The 17,476-nt window shown below is 46.2% G+C and overlaps 1 protein-coding gene and 1 long non-coding RNA gene across 2 annotated transcripts in view; both read right to left on the bottom strand.

Moving 5' to 3' along the window:
• The window catches only part of LSAMP (limbic system-associated membrane protein), a 958,106-nt gene extending 950,253 nt beyond the window's left edge, over positions 1 to 7,853 (bottom strand). Inside the window, exon 1 of the mRNA XM_021398268.1 lies at positions 7,434 to 7,853. Coding sequence (XP_021253943.1) covers positions 7,434 to 7,500 — 67 coding nt within the window. The 5' untranslated portion in view covers positions 7,501 to 7,853. The remainder of the gene's footprint in view (positions 1 to 7,433) is intronic.
• Positions 8,954 to 17,476, bottom strand: part of LOC110399515 — a 49,959-nt gene continuing 41,436 nt past the window's right edge. The window contains exon 3 of the long non-coding RNA XR_002439246.1: positions 8,954 to 10,048. This is a non-coding gene — a long non-coding RNA (uncharacterized LOC110399515). The remainder of the gene's footprint in view (positions 10,049 to 17,476) is intronic.

Genomic DNA, 17,476 nt, shown 5'->3' with positions numbered 1-17,476 from the left:
CACAGATATCACTAATCACGGTACATTCACCTACTGAACTAACATTTCACAACTCCTTCTTTGCACAAAACACAAACCTGAACCACATTTGTTAACACAGCACAAACATCTATACTATGCAACTTAAATATTTTCTGTCACACACACACAAACACATCCATTCATGATTATCTTATTTATCACACACATCGCCCTAAAAGCCAAGGAGGGTATACTGAAAGACCTCTGGTCAGAACTTCACACACAGACCATGTATACAGGCATGAGTAAAACTGGATGTTGTGAAATAAGTGAACCCATTGTGCAACCAAATAGCTTTACAAGGCGAACAAGGTATTCATACAAGCAGATGGAGCCACAGCAGCACAAGTCCAAGCAAACTCACACAACAAAAATCCACAGATACCCCTTAAAATAACTTCTCCCCATAAGCAAATCCCTGCTTTGTCAGACACTCAAATGTACCTCCACGTGGTCAGCTTCACCAAAACCCATACATGCAGTAGGCACTGGCCACAAGGGCAGCGGGCAGAAAGTCCCAAGCTCTCACTCACAGTGTTGCTTTGAGTCAACTAACAAGAACCAAGCACATCCAGGCTCCATAAACATGCAACAGCCAGAGGGCACATAGATGAACATTAATAGTTATTGTTCCAGCATATTGCAAGGATTCATTAGTTCCAGCCTGCAACTTGCCATCAAGTGCTAAGGGACGTAGGGGAGGGAGCTGTGATTATGCACTTAGATTATATGCTCCTACCCCAGTGGCTGCATGCTGATATGCTATTGATTTCCTGGTTGGGAAACTCCACATCCTTCCATTTGTCTCCTCCTTGCTCCCTCCCTCAACTTACACTACTTCTGCTCTGCCTGCCACATGTTCCCCCCAACAGCCAAGAGCACATCTCCAGAGAAGGGAGATAACCACCCTCTTTTCAGGAGGGCCCTACCAAACCTCAAAGACACAAGGAACAATGCACCCATAAGGGCACACAGAGGCAGACAGTAAAAGAGCAGGTTTAAAGGAAAAGCCATCTGCAGGGGAGTTTCTGTAGTATGCTTTATATAACCTAGGAAGCACAAAAGCCCTGCCTGTGACGTCGTAGATCCAGTTATACTCCCATTCACTTTAAGCTAAGACCCTTCCTTTAAAGTCATCTCCTTCCTGAAATGCCACTCAAAGTCCAGTACCCCTACAGCTGCAAACCAGAGCAAAATCTTATTCTGAACTTGTGAGTAAACACTCAACAAACTGAATGTAAAGGGCTTTTTTCTTCTCAGTGAGAATTTTCCCACGGACACAGCAGATATGGTCAGCAAGACACTTCACTGTAAGGCTCTGCACACCTCAGCAAGGAAGAATATTCCTCCTTTGGCTCAGAGAAATCACAGCAGCATCCCCCTGCTACTCCCTTTCCTTCCATCGGGATGAGCAGGGCCACGCTGCCTCACTGGCAGGCAACTTGCTGGAGGAACATCATGGGGAAATGCCTCAGCTTCCAGTATATCCAGCATTGACCCCAGATCCTACAGTCCTCCGGTTTACAGCCCTCTGGGACCTACAGAGCAATAATGTAGCACTGAATCAAGCCTCGATTTTTCTCTTTTTTTCCGCCCACTCCTACAAGAATCACAAATTCCCAGCATTTCTTCTTCCTTTCCATATTGTATGCAGGGATCTCTGCCCTTCCCTGACACCAGGAGAGAGCTTTGTCTCATATGCTCACCCCTACAGATCTTCATCTTGCCCCTATCTATTCCTTATCGCAGTAGGACAAGACGGTCTGTGCTGTGCTTGGTATTTTTCATTTTACCCCAGATAAAAATGACAGCAGGAAGAGCACATCAGCTGTCAAAGACACTGCTGACTGAGCCTGAGCAGCACACAAAGATATGGCACACAGTTCTTTAAGGAAAAGGGATCCTGAAGAGGAAAAGGATCAAACTCCCTCAGGGGTCCACATACAGCATCCTCCCAGCAGCCATAATGCGCACGAGGGGGACCATTTATTGCAAAGCACACGCGTGCATATTCCAAGGCACACATGGAAGATTTACCCCAGACTCTTCTGCAATGCTTTTCTCTGGTTCCACTACAGATTTCACTTGATCATGAAATTATTCCATCCTTCAGCAACCCTCAGCTGATCCTCCTCCACATAAAGCCCATCAGCTATTCAGCTCTGCCCAGAAGAGGCAGTTTCCCTTTCATATATTCATAAACGCCTTTTGTCACCTGTTTTCATGGTACAGCACACAGGTCCACAGGCAGTGCTATGGTGCTGCCCCACCAACCTCTGAAGGCCCTTGTGCAGAGCCCCCAGTCACTGCCGCACTTGGCCCCATGTGTAAATATCACTACTTGCACCCATTACCTAGGTAAACCGGTCTTGTACAGAATGAATCTGTTGAGTGGTGGAGATGATCCCTAGCAGCAAGGCAAGGAGCACCTGAAGGCTTACAAGAGGCACACAGGAAGGAAGCAAATGCTTAAAGCACTTGCTTTGCCATCAACGTAGAATGACAGCTGCCGTGACCCTCACCCTGATCATAAGGGGCTGCAGTGTTTGTGGGATGACAAGGAGGGACTCTTGAAGGATTCATCTTCTCCTAGAACCATTACCACCAGTGTAGGTGCTCACAGGCTGGAGAGGAGCTCCCATAAACATAGGGACTAGGGCATTTATCAGGCGGCTAATAAAGCCCTCACAAGAGAAGAGATCTCATAGACTAAGAGGAAACAAACTTATCATAATAAAGCTCTCTGAGTATGTAGAAGAATGCTTGGATTTTTAACAGGTAAAAGGTCCTTACTGGTGTGGCAAACATTGACCCAAAAGGTCTTCAAGTATGGGATAGGACAAGTAACATTTGGGATATCCTTTCAGTGTTCCTTCTGTGCAGATACAGAGCCTTCTCTACCTCTTTCCCATCTTAAACCCACAAGAAGTGTTTTCCTTTTTTAGGTATTGAACCTTTTCATCATTTAAGGGAATGCAAAGCAGTGGAGTGAATCATTTCCTCATCAATACAGCCTATCACATCAGAGTTTCACCTGCCCCAGTTGATTGAGAGAGCTGGAAGGAGAAAGAAAACCAGGAGAGAAGGTAAGGACTTTTCTCTCCAGTCTCAACATTACCCAGCTGCACAGCTATCACCATACACTGTTACATGTATACTACACCACCACTCTTAGTACACACATACATTCTTTCTCCTCCTCTCCCTGTTCTCCCCATCCATTACACATTATCAGCACAGAAACACTTGGGTCCATGCCTCCATCCGTATAGATTGCACAAGCCTTGCGCATTAACAAACACATCATTTTTCACACCCACATTGCCCACTAACGTTATAAAGCACAAGACTTCACAGATAACATTTGTACCGCATACCAACCCAAGGCATCCTACTCCACTTACCCACGTGCCTCCGTGATTTCTTTCAGATTCATTTCCCCATTTATGAATACCCTTGAGCTGCTCAAAAAATGCATCACAAATAAATGCCGCCAGTACTACGCAGACCAGTTCTGCACATCCTTTCTGAAAGCATCTACTTCAACAAATTGGCTGTGGAAGGATTCTAATGATGATTTAAAAACCAAACACCACCACCAATCTCCTGTAACTAACCAGTAAGGTGGGGCAGTAGGGGGGGGGTTGGTTAAAACAAGCTGGGATAATTTTTTTCCTTAAGTGAATTATAGATTTGAAACAGCTGCGATTTTTCAAGGGAAGTTTATTTAGAAGAATTTTTAATGTGAAGCAAATGTATAATTTTTAAGGCATTCATTTCTTAAATAAAAAGCTCAGGTGGGAAATCAGAACTTTTCGTACTGGCAGCTCGGTTAATTTAGAGTAACAGGAGATAAAACTGAAAACAATAAAAAGTTATTTTAAGTGATCAAAATACAATTTTTGATAGACGCAAATCATTTGCTTCTTTTTCTCACCCTTGCACACCACATTCTGGTTTTTTGTTTTGTTTTGTGTTTTTTTTTGGGGGGGGGAGGGAGGAGGGGGTGAGGAAAAGACGGAAGAGAAAAACCAGCTTCCGAGTTCGATCCAAGAGTGCGATCCTTATCAGAAGCTACAGGCACACCAAGCTAAGAGACAAATCCCTCCAGGGGAAGAGCCGCAGCGTGCCACCAGCAGCTCCCACCCACCAGCAGCGCGGGGGTGCTCTGCTCCTCCCAGCGCCCGGCCGCCCCCCCCAGCCACCTGCCTCCCGGCTAGCGCGGAGGTGCGGCAGCACGAAGCCAGAGGCACCGGATGAAGGAAACCCAGCGATCGGCTCCCTCTGTGCAGCAATCGGAGCCTCGATCCTGCGGGGAACGGGGGGGGGGGGGGGGTTGGGGGGGGTTCGAGTCCCTCTGCCCCTCAGGCAAGCGACAGGCGTCCCATCGCACCCCAGTGGAGGTGCTGCAGGCTGCCTCCGTCCCTCGGCACTATGGAGCCCGCAGGTCTCCCCGCAGCCTCCTCCACCCTCCCCGCACCCTCCAACACTTGCTATTATCCAGCCTCCGCTCAGCACCAGCCTCCCTCCTCCTCCTCCTAACCCCTGCCCGGTGGCGTTGGGCGACCAGGAGTCGGCCAGGAGCTCTTTCTGCGTTCCCCTGTACACCCCCAAGCGGACAGTGAGGCAGAGAAGGCGAGGGGAAGTTCGGGGCAGCTCCAGGCACAGCTGCCCGGCTCCGGAGGGACGCGCTTGGACGCGGAGACGGGGTCACTGCCCATCACAGCCGGTGCTGCGGTTCTCCAGGGTAAGCGTTCAAAACCCGTGCTCAGCAGGGTTACAGAAACGTTCCGGGCTCATTATCACGCTTTCAGCGAAAGCCAATTAATTTGAAATAAGTGGCTCTCCACAACACCCCCGCCTTTCTCTTTTAAATGAGAAAAAAACAACAACAACAACAAAAAAAAACCACAGAGGGGGCACAATACTTTCCTATCCTTAACTCCTTCAGATGGCTTTGGGCTCGCTCATGATGGGCTCCGCTCCTCCTCTGCAGCCCCAATGTCCCTTGCTTCCCCATCCCCTTGCCCCCAGCTGTGGGAAGGGGAGGCACTGCTGGCTGTGACACTGGAGCCAGCAGCAAACGAGGCTATCATTTTATACCACATCTGAAGTTTGGGAAAAGGAGAAGCAGCAGCTCTTGGTTTGCAACACCTCCTGCATCCCCAATCTCATCTGAAAACCCAGAGAGGGCAACTGTGCTGCCTCTGCCTTCTCAGAGGGTTCCTGGTAAAAGAGCCACCCAGGGACCTTCCCTGATGCTTCTCAGACCAGATGTGGCTGTTACAGCTGTGGCAATAGTAACTCACTAGGACAGAAGGTAACAGCTCCCGAGCCTGGCATAAGCTGCAGATATTGGAAAGGATGAAAGCAGCACCCAGTTGTGCTAGGATCGGGATGCTCTGGTCACAGTTCGAGGAAGGTTTCTGACTCTGTGCGAAGAGCAAGCAGCACTGACTGCAGGCTAGGAAACAAGTATCAGAGAGGAGCAGTGCTGAGAGCCAGCATCCATCTTCCTTGAGAGCTCTGTGCCTATGGGTAGAATGGGGCACTGAGGGACATGGTTTAGTGAGCATGGTGGGGATGGGCTGACGGTTGGACTGGATGATCTTTTCCAACCTTAATGACTCTATGATTCCAGAGCAGAGGGGAGTTCACAGCAGCTCCCCAACTTCACTGCTGATACCCGCTATTTGTGGTACGCGAGTAGTGGTCTCCTCTCACCCTGCGTGCATCCTGTGTGCTGGAGGAAATCCTCCAAGCCCGTCCGAATCAGCCGCTTCACAGAGGAAGACAGGCAGAAGGTGCTGGGGCTGGATTCACGACTCAGAGTATGCAAGTTTGAGAGGAAATACGTGACAGTGAAAAAGCATGTGTATGCAATGCAGAGACAGAGGAAGAGAGGTCGCATGGAAGGAAACACTCAGTAAAGCGTGAGAAAGAGGGAGAAACTAAGGGATTTCGCAGTGAGTGCACTCAGTAGTGACAGGTGAGCGCGAGGCTCACAGAAAGAACATGTATAATAGGGAGCGTGCCTGCATGATCTGCTTAGTGGACATAAAATAGAACAGCGAGTGTGAAACTGCAAGCAGAAGTATAAGGAAAAGGGCTGGATACTGTGACTGGGCATCCCTCCATACACCACAGTGTGCACAGAGAGGTGAAGGCAGTCAGTCACAGTGAGATACCCTCAAGGTGCGTGCAAGATGCTGTGAATGCAAGACTGTGCGAGGCAGGAGGCCAGAGAGGTGCATATATGAAGAAAGAGTATAAATGTACCATGGATGTGTACATGCACTTGCAAGACCAGTGCAGCAGGACAGGCGTAGGATGTACAAGCAGCCACCAACACCAGTGTGCAGGAAGGCACAAGAAAAGGCTTGAAGGAGGGAGAAAGGAAGAGCAAACGTGAGTGAGAGAGCAGCAGACTGACACTCCAGGAACTGCATGTGCTCAGGAGCTAGAACTGTATGTGCCAGAGTGAGTTTATTCATCTTCCATGCTATATTCATGAGTGTGTGTGTGCGCAGGGGTATATGGGACCACTGATACGTGTGAGTGAGCCTGGATCATGCACAAGCTGTGATTTGCAGGGCTATGATTATATGTGCTTGTGTGATGTGTATTTATACATACAGCACGGGATGCATTAACCCTTAACTCCTGTTTACAGAAAGCATCTCAAAACCAGCTAGCATGTCTGTCATCACTTCTAACTAAATTCTGTACTCACACTTGGCTCTTGAAGCAAGAAACCCAGCTGGCAATTCTCCACCGAACAAAATCCCATACCCAACAAATTTCCTTCTCCCGTCTTTTCCTCCTTCATTCTTTTTTTTTTTTTTTTTCTTCCCTTGAGGAGGGGAAGGACATAACGTTTTTGCAAAGAGGCACTGATGCTCCTCTAACCTCCCCCCTTCACCAGCCAAACCAAAATACCAAAATAAAATAAGACAGGAAAAAAAAGAAAAAGAAAAAGAAGAAACTTAACACACTGATCTCCTTAGGAAGGTGAGGAATCCTGGAGCATCAGTACTCATGCCCCAAAGTGCTGAGGAACACTGGCTGTACATGAAAGGGATACCCACATTCGCCCACCCCTCTTTCCCTTTGCAAATCTTCTTGTTCCCCCCTCTCTCCAGCTCCCCCTCTGCAAAAGCATAAATACAGCAGCAAAGTCAGTCACATGCAGTGTCCTCTAACCGTAGGATTCACCGAGAACGATCTCTCCTTGGCTTATTATTTCCTGAGGGGGGAAGGCTTGAAGGGGGGGGGGGGGGGGGCTGGTGATAAAACAGAGGAATCTAAATAGCTCCAGCTTCCAGCTCCATGTTTCCATTCACCCTCAGTCCATCAGCCTTAATTCAAGCGAAGGGGTTCGAGGAGGTTGCAAGAAAGAACTCATCACATACCTTGCAAGGAGAAGAGGGACAGGAAGAATCCCAGCACCCAGATACTGTGCAGCCAGTAGGTCCTCATGCTTCTCTCTCACTCGCTCCGCTTCCTCTGCCTTTTTCTCCGTCTCTTCCCTCCTCTCTCAATTTCTTTTTCTTTTTTTTTTTTTTTCCTCCTCTTATTCTGAAATAAATCGGGATATGTGTTTCCCTTCAGTCCCCCCGGGCTCTGCTCTACCAGCCCTGGCAATCCAGTCACAGGGAGGGCTGACCCGCGGTGGCCAGATTCCCAAACAGCCTTGCACTCTCCCCTCCAAGTGCGGGAGGAAGGGGGGCCAGGTTAGATGCTCGCCGTAGCCTGCGCTGGCTGTAAACACAGAGAATCTCTCTGTCTCTCTCCTGCAGCTCCAACTAAATGCGACTGTACTTAAACAAGCAATGCCTTATAGGACAGTGCTCTGAGCAGAAAAGATCCCACCTCTGCCACCTAGTGTTGCAAGCCTGCTCATTTATTTCATTTTTTTTATATATATAAATATATATGTTATAGAAATATGGCTCTCTTCTTCCCCTGAAAACATCTCTCTTGGATCACAAGTCTATGAGCCACGCTCGGCTCAGGAGTCCCTAAGGCTCCATCTGACATGGGGAACTTATTCAGCAAAGGAGGAGAGCGCGCCTCATTGCTGCAGTGAGAAATGCAGAGGGGCAGGTTTGACTTCTCAGCAGAGTTCTGCCTGACAGATCCCAAATCCAGGGTCTCTCCAATGCTGGTGGCACCACCAGGCAGTACGCAGGGGCCAGAGAGGGACTTGGGCGCACCGATTGTAATTACAGAGCTGCCAAGGCCTCCAGGGCAAATAGCATGCATCAGGCTGCATTAATCTTTGCTGGATCGCCCATGACTTCCGTGCAATTTCAGAGGGACCAGAAGGAATCACTCCATGTAGGAAATCCAGCTTGCAAAGCCACTGTTTGCTTACAGGTTTCTCCCACTACCCCTCTCCCTTCAAACACAGGTTCCTCCTACCTTACAGAAGATGAACTTTCTTCCCAAGGAGTAATTAGCTCCTGTAGCTTCATTGCCCCCTGAAATCATTGCTTCTGGTGAGAAGAGCAGCAATAATGAAGTACTACTTAACATTCGCACAGGGCTTTTCATCAGTCACTCTCCAGGCATTTCAAAAGAGGTGTCCTTTTGCAGCTGGGGACACGGAGGCTGTGCAGCCTTTGAGAAGTCACTGTGAGGTGGCAGTCCAGGCGGACTGCCCCCCAACCTGGTGGCCCCTCCTGGGCCACACTGCGCCCTCACCATGGTTGTCATGGCAGCCTGGATGCCACTGCTAGGAGATAACAATCTCAATTTACACATCACAGATGCTGCTTAGCCACCCACAGGCGAGGCCCTCAAAGGCTGAAAGTTCAGGCAGAAGCCAACAGGCAAAATATCCTTCTGCACGTGTGGCTGCAGGCAGGAGTCCAGGCTCCTGCGGGGTCTTCAGAGGCTTTTGCAAAACCTGAGGAAACTTCAGGTAATGAAGGGCCCGGCCTGCAAGTGGGGAAGGAGAGAGGTTGATGGAGATGCAATGGTGTTGGTCCACACCATTGACCTAGTGATAGCAATGTGGGGGAGAAAAGTACCCGCAGGTGGAACAGGCAGCAGCAGCTGTTCTGGTTCAATATCCAGTCTGTCCTACACCTTCTAGGCAAATCCTATGAAAAAAATAAAGAGAGAAAGTCTCCTTATGAATCCCCCTAGAATGCTAAGGTGACTGTGCATGCATAGGAAAGGTATGCAGGATTCTTGCCACTAAAGAAGTAATGCCACTCCAGAAGTATTCCTTTTTAGACTGCTTTAGAGCAAGCTGCTCTGCAAACAGAAATTACAAAGCCTGCCTTCCCAAGACCAGATCCCATCATATCCCTATGACATCCCCTGCAGCAAAAATAAACTGTTTGCTGCGGGTAGTCCAGAAGCGTGTACTTGTTTTCTAGTTTACCAAAATGCACACTGCAGTGCGAAACAGAGACACCATTTGGCCTGGCTAGCTGCCGCCAGGTGCCTTTCCTCTATGGACAGAGTGAGGCATTACCTAATCACCAGCTATTAAGAACCATACAGGTGCAAACTCACTTTTCAGCTTTCCGCCCTCTTTTAAATGTGGTTGAAATTGGTTGGGAGGAACAACACATGGAAAAAACAGATTGATGCATACTATCAGCTAGGCTTCATTTCCTGAGGAAATCAAACTAAAATATTAGAGCGGATTAAAGTCAGCTGACTCCAGTCAGCTGGAGGAACACGCTTCTTTTTCATGATTTCCCTTCTACAATGGTTTTCATCCTCCAATACCAGCAGATTACATTATAAGAGACAGCATGTGCAAAAAGATAAATCGGCCCCACAAGGTTTGTTTGGAACTCATTGTGTCAAAATGAAGTGCTGTCAAACCAGTTCGTATGTTTTTAAGTGTTGCTGCAGGAATTCCCACCAAGGCAGGGCACAGGCACTTCAGGGACCAGCTACACCAGCTCTCAACTGCATGGCCATGTCCTACTTTGCATTTGAACATCCCACGGCCTGTTGGGTCCAATCCTCTTTGAAGTCTTTGGGCATTGGCAGAACAGCAACACTGGAATAAATAATAATAGTAAAATCAGAATCAGATCTCTGCCTCAGACCAGAAATTGCAGGGATAAAACTAGTGGGAGATAACACTGAAACCAGCATCACTCCCATTTAAACCGGACAGCACCTAAAAACATCTGAAGAGAAGATTCAAAGGAAGCAGCACTCCTTCAGGTAGCAGCATCTTACACTTCTCTGGAGAAGCAAGCATAACTGAGGAAAGAAGCAGCTACTTCTTACAGTCCATTTGACATACTGCTAACCTTCAAAAAACATTCAGAGCTGGGGTTTGGCTCTCCTGCTCATGCTGAGTCATACCAACAGAGTTAGTCAGGACATTAGGCTACTAAATATGAGCTGGAGTATCAGATTCTGTGGGCTGGAATTCTCTGGGATTGGTCTAGAGCCAAAGGTGAGCCTGCTTTTTGTATGGCCAAATCCCTCCGCCACCTACAGACTTCAAGGACAAGAACTGAAGGAAGAACACTATACTCAACTCTCCCTAAACACATAAAACAAATTTTCTTTAAGTCATTGTTCCTCCTCCCTTTCTTTTTGAATTGCTGCAGTTTATCCACTTACCTTAGACTCAAAAGCCAGATGAGCCACAGACATATTAGCTATCAAAGAGTGTATCTACAACCCCATTTAGAGAGAAAAAAAAAAGGTTGGATTCTGACAGCTCTGAATGATTGAAAGATGGCTACTTTTAATGCACAGTGAAAGTATTTCATTAAGGCTGAGTGGATGCATATAGATGCACTGTGCACGGATGCCTGTCCATTTTTTAATAAATAAATGTGCTTTGTGCTATTAACTGTTTAAGCACTCATGCTTCCATTTCTATTTCATCTTCACCTTAGTCGCTTCATGCAATATCAATATTAACTTGACTGTGCCTGCACAGATGTAATATTTTTTCTTCCAAATGTTCATACTGAACCTACCATAAAATACTTCTCAAGCAGGCAAACCAAAGTTGATAGAGGAACTTATAACTTTTCCATTACAGATTTTTTTTTTCAAATTACTGTTATTTAACTGTGCAAATTTCGTGTTGCATTAGTAAAAGGCTTAGTGGCTTTTTCTTTTACTTTAATAGAAGTAGCATTGAAAACATAGCTGGCCATGCAAATTTTGCAGAGTTTACATAAGAGAATTAGTGGTCCTGAAATTTAAAGCTAAGAGAGCTTGGTAAAGCGAGCAGGAGACAAGAGCCATACATTACCCAAGAGTGTTTTTATCCTGGATGTTTTAGTGTCCTGTCCTGTGCATCTCTCTCTGACATATGTGTATTACTATTTGTTTTATTGAGTGTTGCATCTGTGGATTTCATGGCATGTCTTTGGGACTAGTGCATCTGTGATGAATAGCACGTTTTATTGTGATTTAGAAGAGTGTTGTGGCATGTGCTGCATGTGATCTTGGGAAAGGGAGTGGAAGGAGATGTTTTCTCAGCAAGAAATAGTCATTTGTCATGTGGCTCTATGAAACCCACCACCGTCCAAGGTCAAGGACTGCACAGTGTCCAGAAATGTGAGTTCTCATAGAAGGGATGCACAGTGCATCAAGACCATGATAAATAGTCTCACATCTGATTAGGCTCCTTTATGTAGACTAAGAAAACGGCATTCACACTTCCCATTCGCCTACAGCCTGAGAGGCAGGAAGAGCCAACCCTGCTCAAACAATACTTCCCACCTACTATTTCCTTGCGGCCACTTCATATTTCTTATCTATATTCTTCCCATGTCCCACTCTCAACCTCTCCTTGCATCCAACTACCTCCCAACCCCTACTCCATTCCTCTCTTTACTATCTTTCTGAGAAACTCATCAAAGAAAGAAGAATGTCTTTTCAAGGTTTCTTCAAGGAAGGATTTTTCACCAAGGCTTCTACAAAATTAAAAGGAGTCTTTCTGAACCAATAAAAGGCACAGCCTTTTTACTGGCTGTACTTGGCTATATAGCAATTCCATAAAATAGAAATCCACAGAAATAGCCACCTAATGAGACAGCAGCAACACTCACTGTGTGATGACGCAGTAGGGACTGTGTAATAAGAACCCTTGGAGACAAGCATGTTGCATGTATCAGTACAACAAGAACCACAGGGAGGGTTTGTCCAGAATTAGCCATAGCAGACAGAATCACAGAATCATAGGGGTTGGAAGGGACCTCTGGAGATCATCAAGTCCAAGCCCCTGCTAAAGCAGGCTCACTACAGGAAGTTACACAGGAAGGCACTCGAATGGGTCTTGAATATCTCCAGAGAAGGAGACTAGAAAACCTCTCTGGGTAACCTGTCCCAGTTCTCCATCACTCTCACAGTAGTTAAGTTCTTCCTCATGTTTGTAAGGAATTTCCTGCATTCTGGCTTCTGCCCATTGCTCCTTGTTCAATTGCTGCATGCCACCAAAAAGAGTCTGCTTCCATCAACTTGACTCCCGCATTTTAGATATTTATAAACAGCAATGAGATCCCTTCTCTGCTCTCTCAGTCTTTCCACATATGGGACATGCTCTAGGCCCTTAATCATCTTTGTGACAATCTGCTGGGCTCTCTCTAGAAGATCCTTGTCTGTTTTGAACTGGGGAGCCCAGAACTGGACACAGTACTCCTGATGTGGCTGCACCAGGGCAGAGTAGAGGGGTAGGATCACCTGCCCCAGACTGCTTGTCTCCACAATCTTCTTGATGCACCCTAATATACCATTAGACTTCTTAGCCACAAGAGTACACTGCTGGCTCATGGCCAGCCTGTTGTCCACAAGAACACCCAGGTCCTTCTCTGCAGAGCTCCTCTCCAGCAGGTCAGCCCCTAGCTTGTACTGGTGCATACGATTATTCCACCCCAGGTGCAGGACCCCGCACTTGTTCTTGTTAAAGTTCATCGGGTTCCCCTCTGCCCAGCTCACCAGCCTGTCCAGGTCCCACTGATTGGTAGCACAACCTTCTGGTAGGTCAGCCACTCCTCCCAGCTTTGTATCATCAGCAGAATTGCTGAGGGTACTCTACCCCTTCATCCAGCTCACTGATGAAGATGTTAAACTAAGCGGACTCAGCACCGGCTCCTGGGGAACACCATTAGTTCCAGGCCTCCAACCAGACTCTGCACCACTGATGACAACCCTCTGAGTTCTGCCAGTCAACCACTTCTTAACCCACCTCCCTGTCCACTTATCTGTCCCACGCATTCTAAGCTTCATTACAAGGGTGCTGTGGGAGATGGTGTCAAAATCCTTGCTGAAGTCGAGGTACACAACATCCACTGCTCTGTCCCCATCTACCCAGCTGGAGATGACATCATGGAATGCTTCCAAGCTGGTCGAGCATGACTGCTCCTTGGTCAATCTACACTGACTATTTCTGATAACCCACATCCTCTGCAAGTTAGGGCTTATAAAGTGTATCTCACAGGAAGCATTTGGCAGTAGCGTACACACACACACTTTGACATTGTCACATAATTAGAATATAAAATGAACGGAACAGCAGTCGCTATCAACACGTCTACCATACTGCATCCACAGAGCCAACTTCTTCAAGGACAGCCTCATCCAAGCCATGCTGAAAAAGTCGGAGACACAGGCACGCAGAACCCAGCCTCTGGGACACACACAAGAAGTTCTGCAGAAAGGATCCCTGTTCTTTGAACATTTGCAAGATTTTACTAGAAATCTGCAAGTGTGAACAAGAAAAAGAAAATTGGCTAGCACCCAAAGAAAAATTTTGGCAGATTATGTTTTTGAGTTGTCGCATTTTCTGTGAGAAAAGTCAGCTCTTTCAAGCTAGGAAAAAAATAATAATAAGGCCTTAAGATCATCAGTAAATCCACAATTTAGAGGGACAGGTGTTTATACCACAAAATTCCTGCCACATTCAGCATTAACTGGCCTTTGCAGAGGAATGAACAATCCCTCAAGGCTACAGAGCACCTTTCAAGACTGTTTTTGCAGCCACACCGGTCTCGTAAATCTCTACCAGAGCTCGGCAACACGGACCTCACTCACCTCTGCCTTGGATTCAGGGCCTGCCTCCTCTGGCAGCACTATACAGAAGACATTTTCTTGAAAAAGCATGCAGCTCCTCTCACACATGCCTTACTCTGGCAGAAAACAGAGCTGTAGAACCCTAGCTGTAGCTTGTCAGCTCTTTGGCAACAGCTGAGGGCCTTGTGCTTCCCTCCGTTAACCCTTTCACCTGATGGGCATGAGGTGTTGTACCCTGCAACACAGCTTCCCACCTGATGGTCTCACTAAGCCCAACATCGTGTCTCCAAGAGGTACTTCCCCCATCAGACTTGGTGACTTTGCTAGCTATATTGTGGGCTGAGTTTTGAGCTAGGACTACCATAAGTCTGTGCTCTCTTGCACAGGAAAGAGAAAGGAGGCTATTTGTCCATGGTGCCTGACTAAGCTGATCCTTCTGACATGAGAAAGATGCAAACAGATGAATGTTGAGTATCACCAAAACACATCAGTCTCACTACCTGCAATGAGAGTTGACTTGCACATTTTTGGATACCCTAACATTTCCTGGACAGAAACACAGGACAGTGGTGAGCTCTCCAAAGCAATTTTTTGTGCCAAGTAGTCCACCCCTTGCTGACTGGAAAGCAGCAGGAGATAGGGCTGTGTGAGTATTCCCATTGCAAGTATCCTTGCACTGCTTCATAACATCTTAAAATTACAAACTCCCAGACTGATTTTTTCAGACCTAACCTCTTATCCAAGGATGGATTTTTATTTTGTTTTTATTTTTGAAAGCTTGAGCAAGCGTTTGACTGTTTAAGATACTTGAGTCTGGGAAAGTGCTTTATGATTAGTGGAAGAAACAATTTGCACCTTTTCTTAACAGTTCCAATGCTGAAATTACTGCGGATAGAGAGCTGAAAGGCAAATAACGTGAGGCAAGGTAGGAAAAGGCAATATCTTTTATTAACCTAAAGAGTATAGCTGAAAAAAAACAAACCAAACCAGCTTTCCAGGTATATGGGTTTGCAAGCCCAGAAGCGTATCCATACTTACAACAGTATAAAGTCAAATAAATGACAGTATTCCTCCATACAAATCTGCCATCATTTACATCTTTAGCCATCATAGTGACAATATTACTGCACCTTAGAAATGAAGTCAAGCCTGCTGTGGTGAGGACAGCAATACCCAGAGAAACACAAAGCATACAACCATGGTTGCATTAAACTGGACTTCATGAGTCCAAACCATGGTTCCTAGAAAATACATTCTGATTTGTGCAGCAAGAAAACACTTGATGTTCAACACAATGAAGAGTAATCTTTGTGTAGCCAGAGCTCCACACACTTCTATGCATCGCTGAAGACCTGCTCTCAAGCACAATAAAAGCAGTTGAAAGACTCGCCAAACTCAGTGTCCACTGATCTAGGCCCCCTCAACAGCAAAATCACTAAGACAGCTATTTCCCTTACTTGCTCCGTATCGAGTATACAAATTGATTCCCGTGCACTGTTTATCAGTTGTGTTACAGGGATGTACAGAGCCCTCACTGAGACCAAATCCTATTGTTCTAGGTGCTCTATGGAAGGACAGTGAGAAATGATTTCAAATCACTGATACCAGGTGCTAAGATAGACAAGGTGAACAAAGGATGAGAGAGGTGAGACTAACAGAGGTGATTTGCCAACTGTAACTGATGGCAACAAGAGAGCAGACCTCTAGTGTCACAGGGACAATTTGCCTCTTCACAGACTACACAAAAAGCTTAGCATGCTGACCAGAGAAGGGACTATAGCCTACCTACTATTTTTTAAAAAATAAGTCTGTGATGCAATAGCAAACTAAATGGAAAACATGAGGTCGCAGCCTTATGTTTGGCAGTGCCTGACTTCTGCTACCCTTTGCAATGTTAATGGTTTGTGCCGGTAGCTTCTTTTTCAAAGCAAGATTTCTCTCCTGTTTCTATTTTATCAGACAGAGGATGATCAAAAGGTTAAAAAACACATTATTAGCATTAATGACTATTATTATTTATACCCCTGTACAAGCTGCACAAGCACAGGAGAAGAGACAGTCCATTTCCCCAGAGAGCTCACAAATCTTATTTATGATAAGGAATCACAGACCATGTATCAACAGCCAGAGAGAAGAACAGGGCAGAAATGAGGGCAACCATATTAAGCATGAGCCTCTTGTATAGCTTGGGCAAGATACTGTCTCCTGGGACCTGCTTCCTCAGCCATAAAATACAGAGTTTTTCACTACCACATCACTTTCCACCTTACCGAAAAGGCAACAGTGGTCATGCCCTAGCACCTGGAGACTGGACCTGAAAAAGTATTCCTATTTGTCCTACTCAGAAGCTCTAAGTTTTATGATTCTTAGGAGTTATGATACCTGATCAGCAGAATATGGATGGGTTTGCAAGAGAGCTCAGTGGGGTTCTGGGAGTGCTTCTCTTTGTCCTCCACTGTTCCCAGCAACATATTAATGTACAGCCCAGAGTTCAGGCCAATAAAACACAGGTAGAAGCATCCAGAAGTCAAGAGTGACAAATAAAATGTACAGATGCCATTGTTTAGCTCATTTGATTGTTGGGCCTCTAGCACAGGGACTTTCTCCTCGTTTTGACAGTTTGTCTTATAAAAGAGCAAGATCATCAGTGCCCTTGCTCTGATGACATGAATACTGCTGATGGCTTTGGCAATAACCATGGGCAAGCTGTTCTATTTTCCTGTACCTGAATCTTGGTTTTGGCCATCAGTTTATGACAGCCTTAGTAAATAATTGGTTAATCCATCCATGGGTCCTTGCTGGTACTAGGGCATGATGAAAGCTGAAGAAAAATGGGAGCAATCCCTCTTAACCAGGTTTCTTTTGACACCTAACAATGACTGTGATAAATGACTTACAAGTGACTTCGCGTATCTACAATTAATCAATGCATCCCATGATGTAAGTTCAGTGCTACTGGGGTGCAAGGTCACTGGCTTGCCCCTGATGGCACATCTATATAAGCCTAATCCCACCCCTTTTTGTTGATTCTGCAGAGTCTGGATGAGAAAATGGTATCTCTCTGTCACTCAAATCCAGTTCCGTGAGAGACTTAACACCATGGAGATGCAACCCAGCCTTAGCAGAGCTGCTGTAGGCAGGACAGCATGGGGGAATTCCAGATCACAGCTCTGCAGAGGTCACTGGAAAGATATCAGAGAGGTTTCAGCTCATGACTCCTAGAAAGAAACCAGAGAAAAGGAAATATGGGAGTCCTGCCTAAGCTCAGAAACAATTTGAAACACAACCTTTCAGATCCAGAGTAAAGCCCATTATAGCATGGCATTGGGGTTGGTTTCTCAGATTCCTTTCCTTTTCTTTTGAAATTATGGCCTGTTTTCTCATTCTTTCTATTTCCATTGTACAATTTTCCATCACCAAGTTCCCCACTTATCTGCCATTC

Source organism: Numida meleagris, chromosome 1 (assembly GCF_002078875.1).
Source record: "Numida meleagris isolate 19003 breed g44 Domestic line chromosome 1, NumMel1.0, whole genome shotgun sequence".
Taxonomy (NCBI): domain Eukaryota; kingdom Metazoa; phylum Chordata; class Aves; order Galliformes; family Numididae; genus Numida; species Numida meleagris.
The sequence above is the reverse complement of the archived record's forward strand: the minus strand, read 5'-3'. Positions and strand labels throughout refer to the sequence as shown.